The 22883-nt window shown below is 46.8% G+C and overlaps 1 protein-coding gene across 4 annotated transcripts in view; it reads left to right on the top strand.

Annotated features, from left to right (window-relative positions):
* Window positions 1-22883, top strand: part of TMEM39A (transmembrane protein 39A) — a 42426-nt gene that overhangs the window by 18743 nt on the left and 800 nt on the right. For 3 of the 4 annotated variants that reach the window (XM_075905834.1, XM_075905843.1, XM_006132871.2), the window contains exons 2-8: window positions 14086-14279; window positions 15192-15414; window positions 16949-17032; window positions 18611-18765; window positions 19278-19626; window positions 20532-20719; window positions 21573-21693. In XM_075905834.1, the coding sequence (XP_075761949.1) occupies window positions 14167-14279; window positions 15192-15414; window positions 16949-17032; window positions 18611-18765; window positions 19278-19626; window positions 20532-20719; window positions 21573-21693 (1233 nt within the window). In that variant the 5' untranslated portion in view covers window positions 14086-14166. The remainder of the gene's footprint in view (window positions 1-14085; window positions 14280-15191; window positions 15415-16948; window positions 17033-18610; window positions 18766-19277; window positions 19627-20531; window positions 20720-21572; window positions 21694-22883) is intronic. The other variant, XM_006132873.2, reaches the window with a different exon arrangement.

The following is a 22883-nucleotide window of genomic DNA, read 5'->3' as shown; positions in this document are numbered from 1 at the left end:
TAAAATTGAGTAGGATGTGGGATATATAGAACTGATCACAGCCACATGTTACAAATGTTGAAACATAATTAATCTAAGCCTATATAACCTGTGATAAGACCCCATTCTTCAGAAAGTGGGAAGCATGCACTACACCCTATACTCCTAGGAAAGCCATATATTGATTATCCTCCATTACATGGAGCAGTACTTAAGATGACGACTCTGCTTCTTATATGAGGCTGCATGTTAACTCTTCTGGGGTCACTTTAACAATGAATATTCAACTGAAACAGGGCTAGCTTTGTTTCCAATGTATGATCTCTCTTGTGCATGCTTTTTTTGGATGTGAACAGCAAGCCTCTCATTTCGTTGCCATCTGTGATGACTGTACATGAATGAATGAGATGTCCATACTCCAAAGTGGTGGATTGTGAAGTTCTAAGAGAAAAAGCCTCATCTTAGCCACCAACCCAGGAGACTATGGATTTGCTGCTATCAGGAATTTTTGTCTAGGGAAACTGATGTACAGATATGGGAAAGAACAGGTCTAAGATCCCACAGTGTTTCAGTGGCAAAACAGGAAAGAGAATCCAAGCCTGTTGATCCTCATTCTGGTCCCATAAAAATTCTTAATGTTTGTGTTCGTTCAAGTCACTTTGTTGGTGCCTCTTACTCCACGCTCTAGTGAGTTTCTTTGAGCATTATTCTAAAGTACACCTTCACAGCAGAGCACCACAATATCCAGCCCAAGCATTAGCCAGTTGGTAAAATTCTGACCCTACTGATGTCATTGAGTTTTTGTCATTGACTTTTTTGGACCCAGGATTTATGCGGTACCTGTAGGACCTGATCATACTGGAATTCTTTAAGATGTGGTCATTTCTGCTATGTGTTTTGATCTCAAGCAGCTGTCCACTTTCATTTTGCAGTCCAAACTAGCATATAGGATGGGAATGCTGCCTACTGATGAGAGCTGGAATCAAGGAGTCTTTATTCTTTGCTCTGACACTCCCGCACTCACCGGGTACCTTTTTTCCATAGTGGCTAGCAACACTGGATGACTAATTTGAGGCACTTTGAGAGTGGTCCTTAAAGTACATATGTGCCTAAATTCCAGTTTTGGCTCCCCCATGAGCTACAAAACTGTTGCTGAACCTTGTAGGTGTCTAAACTCGCTTATTGCTTAAGTTTTCAGGGAAAAAGTTCCCTAGGAGCCTATGTTTCTGTCTCTGGGCCCACGCATTGGTGCCTTCTCTCTGGTGTCCTGGCACCTATCTCCACCTGAACATCCAAGTGTTTCATAAAACAGGAGAAGACAGACACTTAGTTGCTTAAATTGCCTCTAGGGCTTGATCTGTATGCATGCTCAGAGGCTCTCTACTGGTGTCCATTCAGAAACAGTCTGGAGAAAGGGATGGTAGCACTGCTGTCCACCTTACAACTTTTAGTCCTCTGCTAAAAGAGGAGAGAGGATTTGAATAGGCGTCTCCCTCAGGAGAGATGCTCTGAGCATTGGACCATGGGATGTACTGGTGTAGGGCTTCTTCAGTCTCTCCTGTCAAATCTGTTCCACTGCAGATAAATAATGAAAGTGTGATTGGAGACCTGGGGTCTTCCACCTCCCACATGGGTGCCCAGACCAATAGAGTGTAGAGCCATTCTCTCTTTCTCTGAGCCAATGACTGCAGACATTTCTGACTCTGGCGAATTATTCTGTAGTATAGTGGTCAGGGCTCCCATGTGGGAGGTGGAAGACCCTGGGTCTCCAATCACTCTTTATTATTGTTCCACAATGGAACAGCTTCACGAGGGGACACTGTGGGAGCCCCATGCCAGAAAATCTCATAGCACCGAGCACCTTTCCTGAGATTAGGGAGGTCCTTGTTCAAGTCCTATCTCTCTTGGCGTGTCTGTGTGTTGGGTGGCAGGGGTTTGAACCAGGGCCTCCCACATCCAAGGTGAGTGTGCTAAGCATTAGACCAGTGGTCCTCAATCATTAGAGGTTGCCGGGCACCAGGGGGCGTGGCCGTTCGCCTGCTGGGCGCCAGAGGGCGGGGACACTTGCGTGACTGGGGGTGGGGTCCCCCCAAGCGCCGTGCACCTGGGGCCGGCGCGCCTCCCCTCCCCCAGCACCGCGTGCCCGGGGCCGGCATCCCCCCTTCCAAGCTTTGCATGCCCAGAGCGCGGGCGGCCAATCCGCAGCGCTCCCGGGGCCGGCGCTCGCCATGCGCCCGAGACCGGCTCCGGCACCATGCATGCGTCACGTGCCCGGGGCCAGGCCAGCCCCGAGCACTTGGCGGGCGCACACAAATGCCCCCGCGGGCGTCATGGCGCCCGCGGGCACTGTGTTGGTGACCACTGCATTAGAGTAAAAGTTACAAGCACCCTACCACCTTATCTTGCAGCTGTGTTGTGTGGAGCGAGGCAGGTGTCTAACTCATTCCTGTAACAAACAGCTCAGTTGACTTAGGCATCTGACTGCAGGTAGCAGGTTCCCATGCATGGATCACAAACACAGATAGGCACCTCCCTGCAGCCTGGACCTCGGGACCTATCTCAGAGAAGGGCAGGCATAGCACACACCCCTATCATCAGCATCTCCCATTTAGCTAGTATAGGCAGCTCTGCACCTAGCATCCTGGTTTTTATGGATCCCATTGTGTAGTGCCTGTCTCCACATTCACTGTATAGAGAGCCTGGGTACATAGCTTAACTTTGTTGATCTGTGTGTGGATCTTGTGATTTTTTTTTTTTTCTTGTTGCTTAAAAATTAGACACCATGACACTCGGTACGTCTAAACTACATGGCTCCGTCGACGGAGCCATGTAGATTTGTTGTTTTGGCAAAGGCAAATGAAGCCGCGATTTAAATGATCGCGGCTTCATTTAAATTTACATGGCTGCCGCGCTGAGCCGACAAACAGCTGATCAGCTGTTTGTCCGCTCAGCGCGCTAGTCTGGACGCTCCCCTGCCGACATCAAAGCCCTTTGTCGGCAGCCCCGGTAAACCTCATCCCACGAGGAATAACGGGGCTGCCGACAAAGGGCTTTGATGTCGGCAGGGGAGCGTCCAGACTAGCGCGCTGAGCGGACAAACAGCTGATCAGCTGTTTGTCGGCTCAGCGCGGCAGCCATGTAAATTTAAACGAAGCCGCGATTATTTAAATCTCGGCTTCATTTGCCTTTGCCTATGTGTCTAATCTACATGCCTCTGACGACAGAGGCATGTAGTCTAGACACAGCCTCAGTGTTGCAATGCCTAAATCCTTTCATGGATGGGGCCTAATTTTTTCAGAAAGGCTGAGCTGCTATAGTTCTTATTGACTTCTGCTGGCTTCCAGCTGCCCAGTGCTTTTGAAAACAAGACCTGAATTCTCTCAAGTTAAGCACCCAAAACTGATAATTTTGCAAATTATGTATGCAATACCAAGTTACTTAACTGAGTTGTTTTAGCTCACAAAAATGCAAAACAAGAAAATGAAGTGAATAAAAAAGACTAGGTTAGGTTAGCATTTAAATGTGAATATTACACAAGAACAGTTACAAAAGAAAAAAATTGAAATCAAACACGGCAACTATAAAAGAGAGACATTTTTTAATCCACTTTTTCTAGGTAGGTGATAGGCCTTCAAGTAGCTTAATGACTGTGCTTCTTTCTGTTTGTGCTGGGGGGAAAGGTTTAATGGCCGTTTCTCCCTCCCCCACTTCCTTCTGAGTTAATTTCTACATGATCATCTAGTTAGTTTAGATTGTAGGCTCTTGGAGCAGGAACTTTATCTTGTTCAATGTGGTTTGTAAGTTGCCATGGACAGTGATGACCTGGTATAGGCCTAAGGATATTGATACATACAATATTGGTTCTAGAAGTTTCTAGCCAATCAGTAGGTTCAACTTTCAACTAGTTTGCATTTTTCCCCCAACAGGTAGCATTAGTAAATGGTAAAGTAAATGATCAAGGCTTTTAAGTAGGCTTGCTAACAGCTGGCAATCAAAAAGCTAGGTCGGGCCTACATCAGGGCGTTCTTGCTGGAATATTTGAAGGTGGTCCAATAATAAGTAACTTGACTGGTCAGTTGATCTGCTTGCCAGCTTAACACGGGGTGTTACATTAGTGCAAGCATTTCCCTTCTATCAGCATTGGTGTACTGATATAAATTACTCTAATGCATTGTTTTCTTATGGTTTTGTGGGGGGGGGGAAAGGGGGGGGAGACTTTACCTTTGGGCTGAAATTCTTAGAAGTTTTTTTTGTTTGTTTTAATACATTTTGAGCAAAATCCCATCTAGTGCTTTGGATTTAAGAGAGGGTAAAAACAAACCATTTTTGTGTGTAGGTGGGTAAAACTCCAAACATTTGAACATTGAAACTTCAAACTTCCCCTAAAGACTGGACTCCAGAGTCATTCCTATATGTGCTGTCTCTCAGACTGTTCCATTGTGAATAAATACTTACATAGTCATTGGACTAGAGAGAGAAAGAAAAGGAGAATGTGTCTGTAGGCCAGTGATTAGCACATTGAGGTGGGAGACCGGATCCCAGTGGTTAGAACACTCTCTTGAGAAGGGGAAGACTCATCTTAAAAACCTTTCTTCCCTGCTGGCAGAGACGGAAGAATTGTAGGCAAGTGCTGCAGTGATGGATTAAAAATCGTAAGGTGGTTTTTGCTGCTGCCCTCACAACTTCCTTCTGGATTGTGTCTCACATGTCACTTAGGTGACTGAATGCTTGTCTTCCCCTGACTTGTGAATTGCTTTGGGGTTTAGGTGAGACATGACATCCAGGCACCTTGAGAGAGGTAGCAGTGTGCATGCCCAGAGGCAAGCAGGAACATTGATACTGAGATAGAAATGTTGCTTTGAAAAACTTAGACACAAATGAGTTTTTGCAGTGTTCAGGAGCAGTTTTGTGGATCACAAAACTAGGATGTAGGCACCTTATCCCAAGACAGAAGCACCTTTGTGGTCCCATGTTCTTTGTCCAGAAATCAGGACATTCTGAGAACTAAGATAGCACTGGCAGTATTAATTCAGCAAGCATAACTCTTGTGTATTTATGGCCTAAGCTCAGTTTAGACATCTAAGTGCTTGCTAGGAGACCAAAATAAATGTAGCCTGACACTCAGAGGGAATGAGGAGCTGGGGGAGCTCAGTTCTTCCGAAAATCAAGTCATTTTTACTCAATTCCATAAGTGCAGATTAAAGTGCCTAACAAGAACTCAGATTTTAAAATCTTGGCCAATTCCCATCTCAAACTCTCTTTTCCTTCTTAAAAGTGAACCTTAATGTTATGGAATTAGTGTAGACTATATTTTGGCGCCTTGATGTGGCTTCTGTGACGATGTGGCTGCAAAGCCAGCTTAGCTGGCTCCAGAGAAATATCTCTGGGCAGTATACCTGAGTCCCCGTGCCTGCATAGCTTGTACATAGGTAGAACCCTGCAAATATGCTGATATCTCCATTATATCCATGGGTATCCGCATCCATGATGTGGGTGCAGATATCCGCGGTTCATTTTTGCGTATATGCATGTTGATAACAGATACAGATTTGTATCTAGAACCCTGCAAAATTGCGGATATCTACTTTATATCCACAGGTATTCACATACGCGGACATAGATGCAGATATCTGCAGATCATTTTTGCAGCTGCGGATACCAATTCTGTATCCATGCAGGTCTCTACACATGGGGGTAAGGGAGACCGTTTGAAGCGTGGCTGGACTGCTATGTACTTTGGTTGTTCTGGGCTGCAAAGCAGCCCATTGAAAGCTGGTATATATTAGAGCACTTACCTATATTATTGTAATATTATCTAGCACATGTGGGGCCTACTGTATTAAGGTTAAGGAATATACCCCATCACCCCCAACCAATTATTTTTAAGGGGACGCCATTATACTTTTAAAAACGTGAATAGAAAACTCTGGAGAGACAGTAACAGGGACCATAGTCTGCTCTGCTGTAACTGAGAAGTTTGAGCCCTTCAAGCCCAACCTGTCTGCTCAATTCTTGGTTCCTTGGCCATGTGAGCAGTGGACCTGTCTCTCCCTACTTTTTTTCTAGCTCTTCTCAAAGCACTAGTTCTGTGGCCTTCTGGGCTACTTTCATGATGGGGGTTGGGCTTCAGAGTATGATTGGGGAACAGGTACAATTTAATGCTGACCTCCCTGACTTTGATTTGGTTAGTGCGCTACTGTAGGCTAAGGAGATGATGCCACTTTGAGCAGCCCCCCTACCCCATTAGTCCCCTTGGAGAATTACTCAACCCCCTCATTCTGAACAGTACTACCCACCACCACATCTGTTGCTCTATACTCCTCGCTTGTGGCAGGGATGGGGGGAGCATTTTCCTTTTGTCCCAACCATTTTACAGTGTGAAACTTTAACATGCATTTTTTTTTAATGGGTGACTCTCCAGTCGTTTGAATAGGCTAAATCATTTGTTAAACTTCACAATGACTTGAGAGAGGTTTCCTGACATCTTCTCGGGTTTGTAGTAAACCCTTCCTTCAGTAGTTAGATTGGTCAGAAGAAAAATGCCACAGCCTGAAATTAGCACACAGGATCCTAGATCAGAATCTTCTTTTGTTGTACAAATGGCTTTAAAAATAACTTTTTTTCCCCCTGCACTCATGTAACACATATCTGTTCTTCATCAGTGGCTGCATTTCAATGACATTGTGTGTATATACAGTTGCTTGGTAAATTCTGAGGAAGGAAGACAACTCGAGAATTGTGTGTTTAGGTACACATACAATGGCAATAAATTGTAACGTGCACTCTGCCTGCTAATTCATCTTCCCTTTGATTTATTCTGACAGTCCAACATCTGAGCTGTTTCAGTAATGCTATCGCTAAAACTATATTTTATCCCCCCCCCCCCCCTTTTCAAAATTATTGTACCCTGAGGCCTAGGCTAGGTGATACTCATACTTGAGGTCTTAGATCTCATAACTCACTAGGTGTAAAATCAGTTGTTTTATACAAGTGAGATGAACAGTGGCTTACTCATTCCTATTAGTGTATAAGGCTTTTGTTTCTAGCCCCGGTAGGATGTGAGATATCAGACCTTATAATTGTGTCATTATTATGTATAGAAATGCTATTTTGGGTATCAAGCTTAAACTGTATCCAGCTCTCGGATGACAATGCCAAGTGGCTTTTGGGTAATGTTCCTAGTTTAGCAATTCCTGCCAGCTTCTTTATTTTAAATCTCACATGCTGGATGAGACTTGAGCATTGCTTTCCCCTTCTCTTTGTAATATAGAAACATAGGAATTGTAAGACCAAAATAGACCAATGATCCAAACAGTCAGGACTCTTGTACTAGAGCAAATCAATTCTGCAGTTTTCTCCTTGTCTTACCAGAGCAGACCAATGACCCTGGACTACAGATGCCCTGCCTTTCACAGACACAAATGTCATGTTACAAAGGAGGAGGCCAAAGAAACCTACAGTGCTGCTGAGTAGTTGTGCAACCCTATACTCTGTATTCTTCCTGATTGCTGATCAGTTTTCATCCTAAGACGTGAAGACTTATGGCTCCTGTAATTTTTGCCATCCTCGCTAGCATAACTACAAATGTCCTTTCATACAATTAGTTAATCCTTCATTACAATTTTACTAAGCTATTTGCTTCAACAATATCCTGCAGCAGTGAGTGCCACAGGATAATTATATGTTACTGAAATATTTTTTTACCACTTTTAAAGTTTTTTAAAAGCTGTGGGTTTTTTTCTATTAAGTGGAGGATTCTGTAAGAGTGCCTGCCTGCCCCTTCCCACACACATTTTCCCTATACCCTAAAACATGGCCATGTCCCAACCCCACCTCGGAAAGTCTCTTCTTCACACCCCTCCATTAAGGTTGTCTGAGGGATTGGTTAAGGGGTATAAAAATGAACTTAGAATTCCTAGACTTTCAGTCTGCCATTCCCTCGTCTAAAGTATTTGTCCTGCATGCTTTCTCTAGCTGTGGTTGTAAGTCCTGGTCAATAACCATAGATGAGTCCCAAACTTGCAGTGAGTGTACCCAAAAAATGTAGCTAATTTGAGCCCCATGCACTTTGCTGTGGATATTTTTTTCAAGTGATACTTTCACCGTCAAATTCCTGTCTCCTACAAAGACATTCGGCATGTCACCGACATTTTAAAGGACAGGTGTTTGTCCTATTGTCATTGTCTAGTGCTTTCCCCACCGGTGCCCTTCTTTCCCATGCTTTCGTTCGCATTTCAGTGGTACTCTGTGTATGTATACAGCCAATGAGGCTTTGTCTGCCTTTCATTATTAATTTCTGCACTTATCCCAGTTTGAGGTCACACACACAGACTGATTTTTAAATTTAAATTCTAAAGAGGAGAGGAATTCTCAGTCACTGATTACAAATGAATCCAATAATATTGATAATGAATCCACAATCCTGGATTTTGAATCAGATTTGATGCTTTAACTTGGAATTTGCTGGATCAAGTGGCTCTAGAATCAGACCTTGACTATGCTTTCTCATCTCTCTCTCTGGTGTTTTTTTTAATCTGTTGCTTCTGAGTGTTCCATGCAACATGGGACTATGGAAAATGTGCTGACTTCAGAGTAGGGATGTAAAAGTGTAGTCAATTAACCGATAAGCAAAAGCGTATAGGTTAATGCTATAGACTACATGCATTCTTCCTCCTCCCCCCGCCCCCCCAGTAAATTATTTTAGCAGGTTGATCAGCAGCCCGACTTAATTCTGGCTTGCAAATGGTCCGGGACCTACCCTTGCTGTGGCTCTGCATTCAAAGTGTATTAGGTGGGCTGGCAGCCTAGCTCAGTTCCAGTTTGCGCCAGGTCTGGGAGTTCAGATTTTCCCTAGACAGGGCTGCTGCCACCTCCCGCTGCTGCCTCTGTACCAGAGGCAGCAGGGCAGGGCGGCAGGCAGGCAGTCCACGAGGGGAGCTGGTTTTTCAACTGGCTCCCCTCGCAGACCAGTTTCCGCCTGGCACCCCACACTGCTGCCTCTGATACAGGCCCTGGGGACAACAGAATACTCAACTAACCGATAACAATTCATGAGGTTAACTGATTATTCAGTTAACTGATATTTAACATCCCTACTTCAGAAGTCTGCTAAACTGTTTATGTCTCCCTGAATGGGGGAGGGGTACAGGGTTCTGTCTCCAGCTGGCAGGTGTGTTCCTTTGTTACCAATGGGAGTTGAAAGGTTGCATTTTTTGTATGCCGGGGGCTGTGCAAGCCAAATATTTATTTTGCAGTCTGGCAACCTGACAGTTATTTCTGCATGAAAATGAGTTTAGAAAAGTGAAAGTACAACCTCTGTTTTAGCTCTTGTGATGCTAGTACAGTACAATGCTGTAGAACAAGTGCCATCTCAGCTTCAGGTCTGCATTATGCTGGGCATGTCAACTGCCTTCTCTCAGTCTAAGCTTCTCCATCTCTAAAATGGGGACAAAGAATCTCTGGTTTGAGAGGGGGCTGCAGAATGTTTAAAAGGAAGCCAGAAATTGTCCCTAATTGCCAGGGCTTTCTGCAGAAGCTAGTTGAAGAGAGAAAAACTTTTCTTTCTGTAAAGGTGTATGGTAATATCGGCGCTTAATACATGTAAAAAGCAGAGCCCCAGCAGGGTTAGCTCCCGAGCTTGCTTCCTGCTTATCGACTAGTCGATGGAAAATCTGTCAATTAGTTGATTAAACTAAATTTAACATCCCTAATTGGGGCTGCTGTAGACAAGATTCTTAGCATTATTTGTTCCATTTTTTTTTAAAGGAGAAAACTTAAATTGAGGAGGGAAGAGAAGAGAGAGAAGGAAATGGAAGGATTGTGTATTTTCACAGTAAAAGTCATCCCTCAACTTTTGTTATACACCCAAAAGCCAGAGGATTTTGTCCAGCTCTCCTGTCCCCCTCTGTGAGAGAGCCATAAAGTCAGCTTCTCATTCTGCCCTAGGCAAAACAGGCATTCCAAACAAAGCACTGAGCTTCTTTCACCTGTACAGCTGCTCGTGTGCACTTGCAGCAGCTGTCCCAAGTGCTCTGCCAGTGGTGGCTGTATCATTCACTTGTAGCACCTGGGATGATGTCTGCCATTCAGACTTGGCTGAACAGATACAGTTTTAAATGGGGTTCAGCCAGTCCCCAGAATCCCATTTCTGGGAATGCAGTGCCACATGTTTGGAAATTACACAAAAGCCCCTATTCTCAGCAGCACTGCATGGCAATAAGGAGTGGCTTCGAGATGTGCTATGCCACCAGAATAAAGGGAACTGTTACAGGGACATCAGAAGTCCCCCTGGTCTTTCTCCTCTTCCTTCTCCGTTGTCTCCAGTCCCTTCTCCACTCATTCCTTTTCCTTGCTGCTCACCTCCCTTCCCCCGCATTCCCCCATTTATGGATTTGGACACAGGCAGCAGTTCTAGTGACTAGCATCCAGGTACTGGCCCTCTCCCACCCAGCGCCCATGGCTGCCTGCTCGAAGGTAGCGAGGAAGGCATCTGGATCATCCGCCAGGCTCATTTTACAGAGTTCCCAGCTCGGTGGCCAGATGCCGTCCCCTCCCACGGGACAAACCACTTCTTGGAATTGCTGCTGTATGCCAGTCTGCTCCTGTGTGAGCGCTGCAGGCTGTGTGGTTGCTCTGCTTGCCAGGTCGGTAAGGCCGGTGTCTCAGCCTGGTGGGACTGTTGCATCTGTTCCTGGTGCTTAACAAGCCATTATAGGGTTTCCTCTATATCGGAGCCACCAGCCACATCTGCTGGCTCCAATCCCAAACAAGCCCCGAAGTGTAACAGGGACAAAATGGACCCCTCAGGATTCTACCCCACCCGTGTCCATAGATCAGCCAGAGTCCTCTTCTGTGTTGTCATCAGCATGCTTTTTGTTGAATGGGACCGTTGCCACCACTTTCTATATAGAGGTTCAGACCTGTAGCCCTATGGAGCATTAGTTTTCACAGCTAGCAGAGAACCAAAACCCTTTGCTCTTCTCTTTTCTCTCTCCCCCTTCCTTTCTGTCAGCCAATCTTATGTAGCCCCCTGATTAATGAGGCCAGCAGCTACTTCCCGTTATTAGTTAGAGGTTGGGCTGCCTCAGCCAGCTCCAGTTAACCTTTCTCATTGGAGCTGGTGTGACAGGGTCCAATTCGGGGTTTCCCAGCCAGGACTAGGGATGTTAAATTTCAATTAATTGGCTAATTGAATAGTTGATGCAAATTGCATCGAGTGTTAGATTAGACAATGAGGGCGCCTCCGCCTTTGAAGTGTAGCAGGGCTGTTGCTACACTTCAAAGGGGAGCATGGGGCCATTGAGGGACTCAAGCAGCTGACCCAAGGCTCCACGCGGCGTTGCCACTTTGAAACGCCGCATGCAGCCTGGGCAGAGCTGTGTGGAGCCTCAGCTGACCTGGGCTGCCACTTGGAAGCACCCCCTCCTCCCCCCCCCCCCCCCACTCCTTGCTGCCTCTTTCTGTCACAGTCCCTTTAATGCCTATGGATGAATCACAGACCCTTGGCAATTATGCCCTCTATCATAAAGCATTCCTTTAGGGAGAATTAAATTAATAGTTTCCCCAGTTTACAAAACACTCTCATTTTGCTTAAAATGTCTTTTAAAGGGTTATTCCTCTCTGGTTTGAGAAATTTCCATCCTTCCTCTTTCACAATGTAAGAAGTCTCAGGAAGCTTCTAGTGTGTTCTACAGTACATATTGCCCCTTGTGTAGGATACATGCTGATCTGGTATTGTACAGATGCTCATGACTGAAAGTGGCCAATGGAAAGTCCCCTATATGGCCAGTACATCAGTTGCACAGAACTGATTAGGGAATTGCCTTACTGAAAATGTCTCAAACTCAAGTCTTCCCCTAGGTGCTAAATCCATGGCAAGTCTGAAATATAAAAATCATTAGTGACTTAAGAAAACACAAAAGACAACATGATTTTCTTTTTTAAGGTGATATTCAGTGGACTTTTTTAGAAAATGAACTTCTCTTGTTTTCCTTCATTACCATATAGTAAAAAAACAAGCTGGTGGTTTCTAATTAGAGGTTGGGGCCAACTGCAAATTTTAAGCAAGATCAAGGCTTTCCTAGAAGTTTGGTGTGTACAGATCCACGGCTTTGGTTCAGGCTCAGTTTTTGCTCTAACCTGTTGGAAGGTACTTCTTTAAGTTTCATAACAAAACAAAACCCACACACCAACAGGTCATTATGCTTTTAGACTGGGTTTCACCTTCAAGACCATGATCCTGGAAAGTGGGCCAATGTGGAGTGAGGTTCCAGTTTACAGCTGCCACTCACCTTTGTCTGTGTATCTGTTAACCATCATATCCACTCACCCACTAAAATCCTGCAAGGACAAGTCATAGATATATTTTTAAAACAATCATGGAATTGGTGACTGCTATGCCCGAAAGATTCACCTTTGTACTTTTAATCTTCTGAGCTGCACAGTCTCTATGGATCCATTTTTTAAAAAGCAAGAACATGCTTGTTTTCAATTTAAATAAATTAATAACTTCACATGTATTAAAACATCCTTCTATAAAGGGTAGAGAGTGAGTGAAAGGCATTGACCCATTTCTGGGATTAATACAATTAGACTTTTGTTTCTTACCTGACAGTACACTTGATATATAGACACACACACACACACACACACACACACACCCACCCACCCACCCACCCCTTGTGACCCAGTCTGTTCTGGAAATCAAACCATTTTAGTAAGAACACGTCTTTGAACATGGCTCTTGCTAGCAAGACAGTAAAATGGCTTTCTTTGCCAATGTAGAGGGAGGTGCTGTTTTGCTAAAACTAGCTGTTGACTGGTCAATAGCTGACACTGTTTGAAGTCTAGTGCACACAAAGCCTCGTTATCCACCCACTATTGTAAAATTGTTTTAGAAAATTATGGAAAGCGGCACATCTCTCACAATGTCTTGTGTGGAAGTGAAGAGAGCTTAATTTCATACTTGTTGTTACACTAGAGAACATAATTCTGCTTTGCCTAGGGCAGGTCTACACTGCGGGGGAAGGTTGGCTTAAGGTACGCAATTCTAGCTATGCAAATAAGGTAGCTGGAGTTGACGTACCTGAAGCCAAGCAAGGGCGCCATCCTCACTGCGGGAGGTCAATGGGAGAAACGCTTCTGTCGACTTTCCTTACTCCTCGCGACAGCAAGGCATACTAGCATCGATGGGGGTGACCTCAGCATTCAATTTAGCGTGCCCCGCTAGACTCATTAAATTGAACGCTGGAAGATTGACCGACCTAGTGTCAGTCTTCCTGGCAATGTAGACAGTACTCTTTATCTCAAAATGAGCTATGCAATGTGTGTAGTGCAAATTGCATGGATTATTTTGAGGTAATTTCGAAATGGCTTATTTAGAAATTTAGCACTGTCTGCACAGCGCCAAATTTTGAAATAAAGCGCTATTCCGACCTGTTCCTTAACCCTCGTGGAATGAGTGTTACAGGGACACTGGAATAATGTGCCTGATATTTCAAAATAACAGGCACATTTAAAGATGCAGAATTGCTGTTTTGGGATACTTCCGGTATCCCAAAATAGCCCCAGTGTTTAGACGTCGTAGCCTTAGTAATTAGAGATCATCTGTCCAGTTTCTCAGCCAACAGGAAGTTATACTGTTCATTGACAGTTCACTTATACAGTTGCTTCTCCTAGGCATAGTGCTAATATGTCTTAGGCCAGCAGTGCCTATGCAAATGAGGCTCAGATTAGCATTTTGCCCTGCTTCGTTTGCATAATTTATTCAAGGGGGTTTTGCACAGAAATGGCTTGACTAAATTATGCAAATGAAGCACAGCAAAATGCTAATCTGCACTTCATTTGCATAGGCATTGCCAGTAGATGTGCTTACAGGTAAACACGTAGGCTACTGTTCTATCCTATTTATTCAGGCAGACGAGAGACCCAAGATTGTTTTAAAGGGTCAGTGACCCTGAGGTATTCCGGATTTGCCACAAGTTTCTGTGCAAATAAATGTGGCATCTTTCTGGATAGGTTTCTGGTCTCAACTGTGAGATGGGTCACTAGAAGTTTTCATCTTAATTAATACCACTGTCCTTCCTCCCCCTTCTTTCTCTCCTGCAGAGCTGGGAAGGCTTTGGGGTTGTTGTCTGGGTCTCAGGGCAGAGCCTGCTGGAGGCACTGGAAGTGGATTGGTTCCTGGTCATGCCCGGTGGAAGGAGGGGACCCAGTCGGCAGCAGCTAAGCCGTTCAGCTTTGCCTTCTCTCCAGACTTTGGTTGGCGGGAGCTGTGGCAACGGCACTGGTCTGAGAAACAGGTAAGGAGAAAGCAGTATGGCCAGCAAGACACGGTGATACAATGAGGAAGTGTTATCTAATGGTCAGAGCAGAAGCCTGGAAACCAGGAACCCTGGGTTCTGTTCTGTGAAGCAGTGTTACCTGGTGGCCGAAGCAGCAAATTGGTAGCCCAGAACCTTGAGTTCTGTTCAGTGACACTGGGAGGGAGTTTGTCTTGTGGCTAGAGCATAAGCTGGGACCCAGAACGGCTGCATTTTATTCTTGGCTCTCAGAAGGACTGTGGTCTGGTGGTTAGAAGCGTATTCCTAGGTTGTCCCTTTGGCCGTGCCATTGACGCACCCATTTCCCCTAGCACTTTGCAGTACTAGCCCATTCCACTCTGTTCTCTGCAGTGCCACTGGGAAATCCCTGTACTGTGTCAGAGCATAGGTGTGGATCCTCCTCTGCTGCAGGGCAGGAAGAAAGCTAGAACAGAATTGTGTGTAAGGAGAGAGAGAGACTAGGAAGGCAGGGTTCTTATCTATTTTCCCCCGCAAAGATTGGGGGCTGTGAATCATGAGTGTGCCAGGGAAGCCATTTGCTCATGGAAGAACCCTGATATTCTTGGCCTCAGCCTGGACTTCCTCTCTTTATGCCTCAGTTCTCTTCTGTAAAATGGTTACAATATTGCTGACCTCCTGGAGAAGTTGAGACACATAACCTTGTTGTCTGTGGAAGAAGCCAGGGAAGGGTGTCAAAGGTGTTAAAATAAGCAGGGAGCATCTGCTTGCCCAATGCTAGATGTGCGAATGACGCAAATTCCAGTCAGCGGCGTTCTGCTTTGCTTAATCCCAGGACCCCACACCATTCAGTAATGATTCCAAAACCATAGGAGACAGTTTGAGGCAGCAGAAGATGCTGAGCCTGCAATTAATGGCCTCTGTCTGTTTCAGGAACGGTAGTGCAATCAGCCTCTCAGCTCCTCCCATCACAGCCCTGATCACCCCAGAGCCTGTGCGTCACTGCCGGATCCCTGACCTGCCACTGGACGGGAGCCTTCTCTTCGAATTCCTCTTCTTCATTTACCTGCTAGTGGCCCTCTTTATTCAGTACATCAATATCTACAAGACAGTCTGGTGGTATCCCTACAATCACCCTGCCTCCTGCACCTCTCTGGTGAGTTCCCCATCCTCACAGAACCCATGTCTCATCTTCTCCTCACCTTCTCCTTCAATCCCAGGGATCATCAAGCATTTGACATAAATGAGTGAAAAAAGCCTCATATTTTTTCTGATAGTCTGGGAGGGCTGTAGCAGCCCCATTTTACAGGTGAGGAGGTGGGATGTAGAGAGATGAAGAGACTTAGTCCCTTTGTTGACCGCAAGGTCCCTTAGCGGAGACTGTAGATGAAAATGTTGATCTGATATTTACCAGTTCTAGTGCACGCCTTGGTTTTGGAATAGAGCAAAGGGTCTGTTAGACTCCTGGCTCCCGGGGTGGCACCTCTTATGAGTGGAAATCAACGAAGACCAACCGAAACCAATTGAAGAAGATAGCAGGAATTTCTGTGAGAATCACATGGCAAATCAGCTGTAGAGTTGGGAATAGATGCGGGAGACAAACACTCTCACTGATATAAAACAGCTATCTCCAGTGTATTCGGCTCATCAGAGCTTTAAGCACTGACAACCCTGCTGAGTTAGACTGGGTTGGTCCAGCAGGTTGTGCATCCTGGCTTGGGTAGTGACTTATACCTGATGTTTCCAAGGAAGACAAACCTCCTTAGAACACACCTCTCCAGTTAAGCAGCACTGCACATGGGCTTTTGATTTGACTTAATATTCATACCTGTAAGCGTTATTGGCAGTGAAATTGTCTGTTTGTTTGAAATTCAGCTATAGGACAGGCCTGATCCGCTCTTCTCTGTGACGAATGTTTTGTCTTAAACCCTTTTTGTAAAATCTATCTTAGTTATCTCATCTCTGCTCCTTTCAGAAGTGGGCACGTAAAATCCTGTTTAATTAGTTAACCGGTTAAACTTTGTTTAACCAGTTAACCAATTAAATGGGGGCCAGCAGGTTGGAGTGTTCCCCCTGCTATCGGCTGGACTGCTCCTGTTGAATTGGAGCGACCTTCCCTGTGGCACGCTGGGCCAAGACCACTGTGGGCGGGCTCTGCTTTGGCCAGGTTGCAGCACCCTCTGTCCGCAGCAGGCTCTGCGGGACTGGAGCAGCCCCCTGCCTTCGGCGAGCAGGGGGCTGCTCCAGCCTCCACCAATTAAACGTAACCACTAAGCCTCATGCGTTAAGGGTGAAGTTTACTAGTGAACCATTCACATCCCTACTCAGAAGCCAAATGTTCTCATTCCTTCTGGTCAGAGGCATCCAGGCTTTGCCAGTTTCACAGCTGTACTGGCAGCTTCCCAGGAGCCCAAGGGTTGTATCTAATTAGACACGACTGCAGCTATTGTTAACTTTACTACAGAGCTGTGGCCTGTGGAGATGACAATTCTCAAATCAAGCTGGTGGGGGTGGGAAGATTGTTGTCATGAAGCCTGAGGCAATATGGTCTATTGGCTTAAAGGCTGGAGTCAGGGAACCTGGGTCCTAATCCCAGTCCTGATACTGCTTGACTGTGTGACGTCAGGCAAGTTACTTAGGTATCACTGGTCCCTTCTCGTGGTGAAATCCTTTTATTTCCCCTCCTTTAGAATTTTCACCTCATTGATTACCACCTGGCGGCATTCATCACAGTGATGCTGGCGCGGAGGCTGGTGTGGGCCCTCATCTCCGAGGTAACATTCTGCAGTTGTTTCCTCTACCATGGCTAGATACCGGTCCTAGAGAGGCCTTTATTGAGCTGAGTGATCTTCTGTGTCGGGAGGAACATCCCAAATATCTCATCATCTCAGTACAGATGTGAGGGGCTGAGCACACGGCTTTGATGGTGTCTGAGGAGCTTCCCCTCTTTCTCTGGGCTGCTCCCTGGCTTAAACCTGCCTTGCAGCTCTCCGGAGCAACCTGGCCTTTATGTTCTTTGGAGGAGTCATCTGACTGTAGGCATTGTGGGAAGAGCAGCTAAGGAAATGGCAATAATTGAGTTGGCAGGCAGTGAAGGAGAGAATAGATTGTTCAGCCACAGCTAAATTCTGATGATGTTCTGGAGAGTGAAATAGGAGATTTCCGGACAAGGGAAATGTCAGAGATTTAGGGGGAGTTCAAGGTCATGGCTAATTCCAAGTTGGGTACAAAATAAAGGCTGAGAAGTTACTGAACTAGGAAGCGTGAGTAGCTGATAGAACTGCTCTTCTTCAGCTCCTATTGCTTTTCATAAGTCTAAGAGGGGCTTTGTGATTCTGCCCTCTGAGCTCAACACTTCTTGATTTCATTGAGAATTGCATCTTGTGTATGTGAGGGCAGAAGTGGGTTCAAGTTAGAACTGGAAAAGATCACTTGGGCCGCCAACAGTGACCTCCCGTGTTCATATGAAAAGACAAGTGGTGGAAGCTCTGTCCACAAGGAGAGTTAAAGCTAGGTCAGACAACGCACTAGAGAATGTATAGAAGGGAAAAATCCTGCTCTGTTCTGCTGGTGACAGGACTAAGTGGGACCTCAAAAGCTCATCTTGTCTCGCAGTTCTTCCATTTCCCCGTACTATATCATCCTCAGTAATGCCTCCCCTAGACTGCTCTTGGATTTCTATGACGATGGGGCCTTGAAACCCCTTGCTCAGACATTTCTTACATGGACTGCTCAACTGCTGACTCCTAAGAATTTTTTTCTTAATATAGTCTGCCCTGGCAACTTTGGTGATTGCAAATAATTCCCTTACTGTAACTGTGAATGCATCTGACGAAGTGGGTCTTTGCCCACGAAAGCTTATGCTCCTACACTTCAGTTAGTCTATGAGGTGCCACAGGACTACTCGCCGCTTGTGAATGCATCTTCACCTTGCAAGACTGCAGCCTGCCCATTCGGTGGAGTAGGGGGAGAGAACGTTCAAAAGGCAATGTGTCTCATCATCACGGCGCAATAAAGGGCTAACAAAATATTTGTTTCCTGCTTTGCAGTTCAACTGTAGAAGGCCCTGTTTTGGGAATAACCTAGCACCCGTCACTTCCAGTGGGTTCAGGCGGGGCTCTTAACTAGTCACTATTATTATGGATTGTCCCAGCCAAAGAGCTACCAGCACCTCTCACTCTCATTGATGTAAGGGCATCTCTGTTCCTGAGGAAGAGGGCAGCAGTCACTTCACCTCCTGCAGGAGTCCTGTGGGGACCCTCTTTCTTCCCCCCCTTGCCTGCCGCACAGCTGTACACTGGCATCCGCATGACAGGACTGGTAATTCTTTTTTCTGGGTTTTGAATTTGCAGGCCTCCCAGGTGGGCGCAACGTCAGTGATTCACTACATGGCACTGATTATGGCGCGCCTGGTGCTGCTCACGCTGTGCGGTTGGGTGCTCTGCTGGACTCTGGTCAATCTCTTCCGCAGCCACTCTGTGCTCAACCTCCTCTTCTTGGGCTACCCGTGAGTAGCGTCCTGGCATCGGGGAAAGGACAGGGCCAGGAGCCCCGGTGGAGGTGGGAGATATGTGGCCTCAGCCATGCTGGGAACGTTGTCCAAGGAAGAGCTGCTGATGGGTGACCCATGTTGGAGGGGTGTGTGGCTAGAGGGGCTCCTGGCTTCTGAGCCCTGGTTGGGTCAGTGTGTGTGGGGGGAGGTGTCTGAAGGAGAAGGGGAGTCATTAGCTCGGGAGTCATGTAGAGGAGAGGTGGATGTACTCTTGGTAAGAAGTGGGTTTATTGAACCTCTAAAGGTTGTGGGTGGGCTCATGGGTCTCTTAACCAAGAATTTTAGAGGGAAGTATGAGCTAAACATTACAGGAAGAAGGGAAGAGACCATTGGGCCCTGAACTATGAGCACCAGACAGCACTAGTTTCTGTGGGGCATCTTCTTGTAGCATGCTTGTGTCAGTGTCAGCATATGGGCTCGTGTGTAGACAGCAGCCCTCTCACCCTGGTTTCCCTCCCCTGCTACAGGTTCGGTGTCTATGTTCCCCTGTGCTGCTTCCATCAAGACAGCAGAGCTCAGCCTCTCCCAACGGACTGCAGCTACCTGGTGCAGGATCAGATGGTGGACGATGGTACCTCAGGCGTTGGCAGCCTGGTCAAACCCAAAGACTTCCTCTCGCTCCTGCGGGAGTCCCTGAAAGAACAGTTCAATAACCCTACGGCCATCCCCACCCACAGTTGCCCCCTCTCCCCAGACCTCATCCGCAATGAGGTGGAGTGCCTGAAAGCGGACTTCAACCGCAGGATCAAGGAGGTTCTCTTCAACTCCCTCTTCAGTGCCTACTATGTGGCCTTCCTGCCGCTGTGCTTTGTGAAGGTACCTGTTGTCCAGCTTTGGCACCTCCCCCATCGCCGCTGCTTTCTCAGTTTTGCACAAAGTGGTTGACATGCCAGATTTCTGGTTAATCCCCTTTTCTCTGTCTCCCCTTTGGCAGCCTGGATGGTGGAGTGTGGCTGCATCTGGAATGCACTAGTACCGCTCCTGTTTGGCGGATAGGTATTGCCATACACGTGACGCACCTGTGGTCCCTCTCCCCCGTTTACTAACCCCTATCCTAGTCCCTGGACTGACAGATAAAATGTGATCGTGCCACAAATGGGCACCTGCTGCCACGTTCACCTCCTAAGTTTTGCCAAAAGTTGAGGTGTGCGTGTTCAGATCTGGGGGTTTGGTTCTGCCTGTGGTAGAACAGGGCCATCAGGGAAGTCTGGACCTGAACCAAAGATCCGACTTCCACTAGAAGTCTTGGTGGCAGGGCTGTATTTCGGTTCTCCAGTTTGCGCCAGGCTCAGTATCTATTGACCAGGAATATTGGGCCTTCCACAGCCAGCCCAATTTCTGTTGTCTGTTATGGAGTCACAGGAGCATCCCTGAGCTTGGCTGGTCATTAACCTGCTGTCACGAAGGGAAAGGGCTCCACAATCCATGGAGCGACCCTGGTCTATGTACACTCCATGGCTCAGTTACCCTTCCGGTAGCCGCTGCTGTGGGAGGAGATGCACAAGCGCATCACAAGCTGCAGCGTCCCCTGCCCTCTCTCCTCTAGGTCCAGGAGAAGGAACTCTGAGGTGTCTCCTAGGCGGTAACCCTCCGAACTCACTGGCCTGGCAGTGCATGCCTGTAAAGTCCGGAGTTGGTCTGCTGCTTGCACACACAGCATCCCTCTGTGTCCTCTGGTGTGACGTGCTAGCGGGGCTAACCTCTCACCTGGTCTCTTGCAGAGCACCCAGTACTACGACATGCGCTGGTCCTGCGAGCACCTCATCATGGTGTGGATCAACGCCTTCGTTATGCTCACCACGCAGCTGCTGCCCCCCAAGTACTGCGACTTGCTGCACAGATCAGCCGCCCACCTGGGCAAATGGCAGAAGTTAGAGCACGGCTCCTACAGCAACGCTCCACAGCACATGTAAGTGCGGGCTGGCAGGGGTCTGTGCTGGGTTTAGAGTGAGGAAGCTTCTCCATTCTGCTGAGTTTTGCACGGAAAGGTCATGGCTGTTCTGCTCTGTCTGTGTTGCCAGGGCCAGCACTTCCCACCTCTGAGCACTGTCAGCTTCCTCCTGGCTGTGAGGACTTTCACTCTTACAACCATCGGGTGGTGGGATGTTTCATAACAGCTCCACTGACACTAATACAAAAATGTTCTTGTGCGGGGGGGTTCCATTTGGGCCTGGTTGTGTTAATGGGTAAGGGTAAGATTTTGGCAGCATTACAGCCAGTAAACAGATATGCAGGGAAGCTTGTGACCAGTCTGTGATTTTTACTAAAGATATTGGGGGAGGAGGGAGAGGCTGGTGAAGGATGACTAAGCCCAAGGAGGTGGAGGGATAAAAGCTGAGCCCTGCTGTGGGGTGGCCCAGCACCACCCACCCCCAGTCCTGTGACCGCTCAGGGCTTTAGGGCCTGTGGAAATTCAGAGCTGTGAGGCGAGCAGCTGAGAACAGCAGGGGGCCCCTGTGGGTGAGAGTTTTCAGCCCTGCTGAGGTGGTAAATGTCACAGAGGTCTCTGGAAGTCACAATCTTACCATCATTAATGAGGCTCTGCTTGGTTTTATTCCCGACTGTGTCTCAGACTGCCATGGATATCTTGTCACCTCTCTGTGCCTCTGTTTCCCTGGAGGGAATGATATTCACCTGCTTTGGGCAGGGGCACTGAAATTCTCTCCTCAGACTGGAGCTTTCGAGCTGAACTAGAAAATTCCACATCACCACCTGCTGCCTCTTTTAGGCTAATGGCACCGTGTCTTTCTTTTTCTCCTCAGCTGGTCAGAAAGTACCATTTGGCCACAGGGCGTGTTGGTGCGACACAGTCGATGCCTGTACAAGGCAGTGGGGCCTTATAATGTAGCAGTGCCTTCAGACGTCTCCCACGCCCGCTTTTATGCAAGTATCTCTTCTGATGTGTCATCCTGGAGTGGGAGGTGGCTGGGTGCGGAGGGGTGGAAGAGTTAAGCAGGGGATGAAACCCGCTGCAGCAGAACAGGTTGTGATGAGACTAAGTTGAATATTGGGCAGAAGAAATACATTAGATTATTTAATCCAACATAGCCAGCCCTACCTTCTTCTTAATTTCCTGCTCTTTTCTTTAGGGTCCTCTAATATTCTCTAGCGTACATTGCAGACTGGCATTAGATACAGAGGTCCACTGCTGCCATAAACACATTTTTTCAGATTCACAGCACTCTTGGGCTACGTCTATTCTGCAGCCTTCTTCCACAAAAGCTTATGCAAATGAAGCGCAGAATGTAATATTGACACACTTCATTTGCATAATTAATTAGCAGCTGCTTTTGCGCAAGAGGCTTTTGCGCAAAAAGGAGCTGTGTAGATGGCTCCTTTTTTGTGCAAAAACCCCTCTTGCGCAAGAGCCGTTCTTCCTCATTTTTTCAGGAAGAATGGCTCTTTGGCAAGAGGGTTTTTTGTGCAAAAGTGGCTGCTAATTATGCAAATGAAGCGAGGCAATATTCCACTAATTTGTATATGTTCATTTGCATAAGCTTTTGCCAAAGAAGGCTGCAGTGCAAACATAGCCATTGTGCCAAACCTCTTATTGAAACAATTGCAGGCTAGTGACTAGCAAAGAAGACAGTTGAAGAGGGTTAGGTTGCTTTGGGAGTCCCTAGAAGGCCAGCTTTCCTCCCTGCTAATTATAGGTCACCTTTCTTTTCTCTCTGGCCAGGTAGTTTTGTTTTAAATACGTGGCCTGCTGTAGTCTTGCAGATGTTTAATACTAGATGTGGCCTGGGGCCAGCTGCTGCTGAATGTAGTGAAAGAATTGACATTCAAAATGTTGTTCTGGTACTTTGAGAGCCTGGCTGGTGCAGCAGAGTGGAAGGGAGAGGTGGAGCCTGTTGTTTGTTGAAGTGTGCACCTAGGTCAGTGTGCACCTGTCAGGGACCTGTGTTTAATAGTTCAGCTCCCCCAGGATGAAGTGGCTGCGTCCTAAATAGGCACTATTCTTTAATTGCAGCAAAAAGGCCAATGATTGAGCTGCAGAGAGCGACCTCTCCTGTCAGTCAGGGTTGCAAGAGAAGGGATTATAGCCCTGGAAAATCTCCTCTGGCTTGTTCCCT

Source organism: Pelodiscus sinensis, chromosome 1, assembly GCF_049634645.1.
Source record: "Pelodiscus sinensis isolate JC-2024 chromosome 1, ASM4963464v1, whole genome shotgun sequence".
NCBI classification, from domain to species: Eukaryota; Metazoa; Chordata; order Testudines; family Trionychidae; genus Pelodiscus; species Pelodiscus sinensis.
Note: the sequence above shows the minus strand (reverse complement) of the source record. Positions and strands in the feature narration are given on the sequence as shown.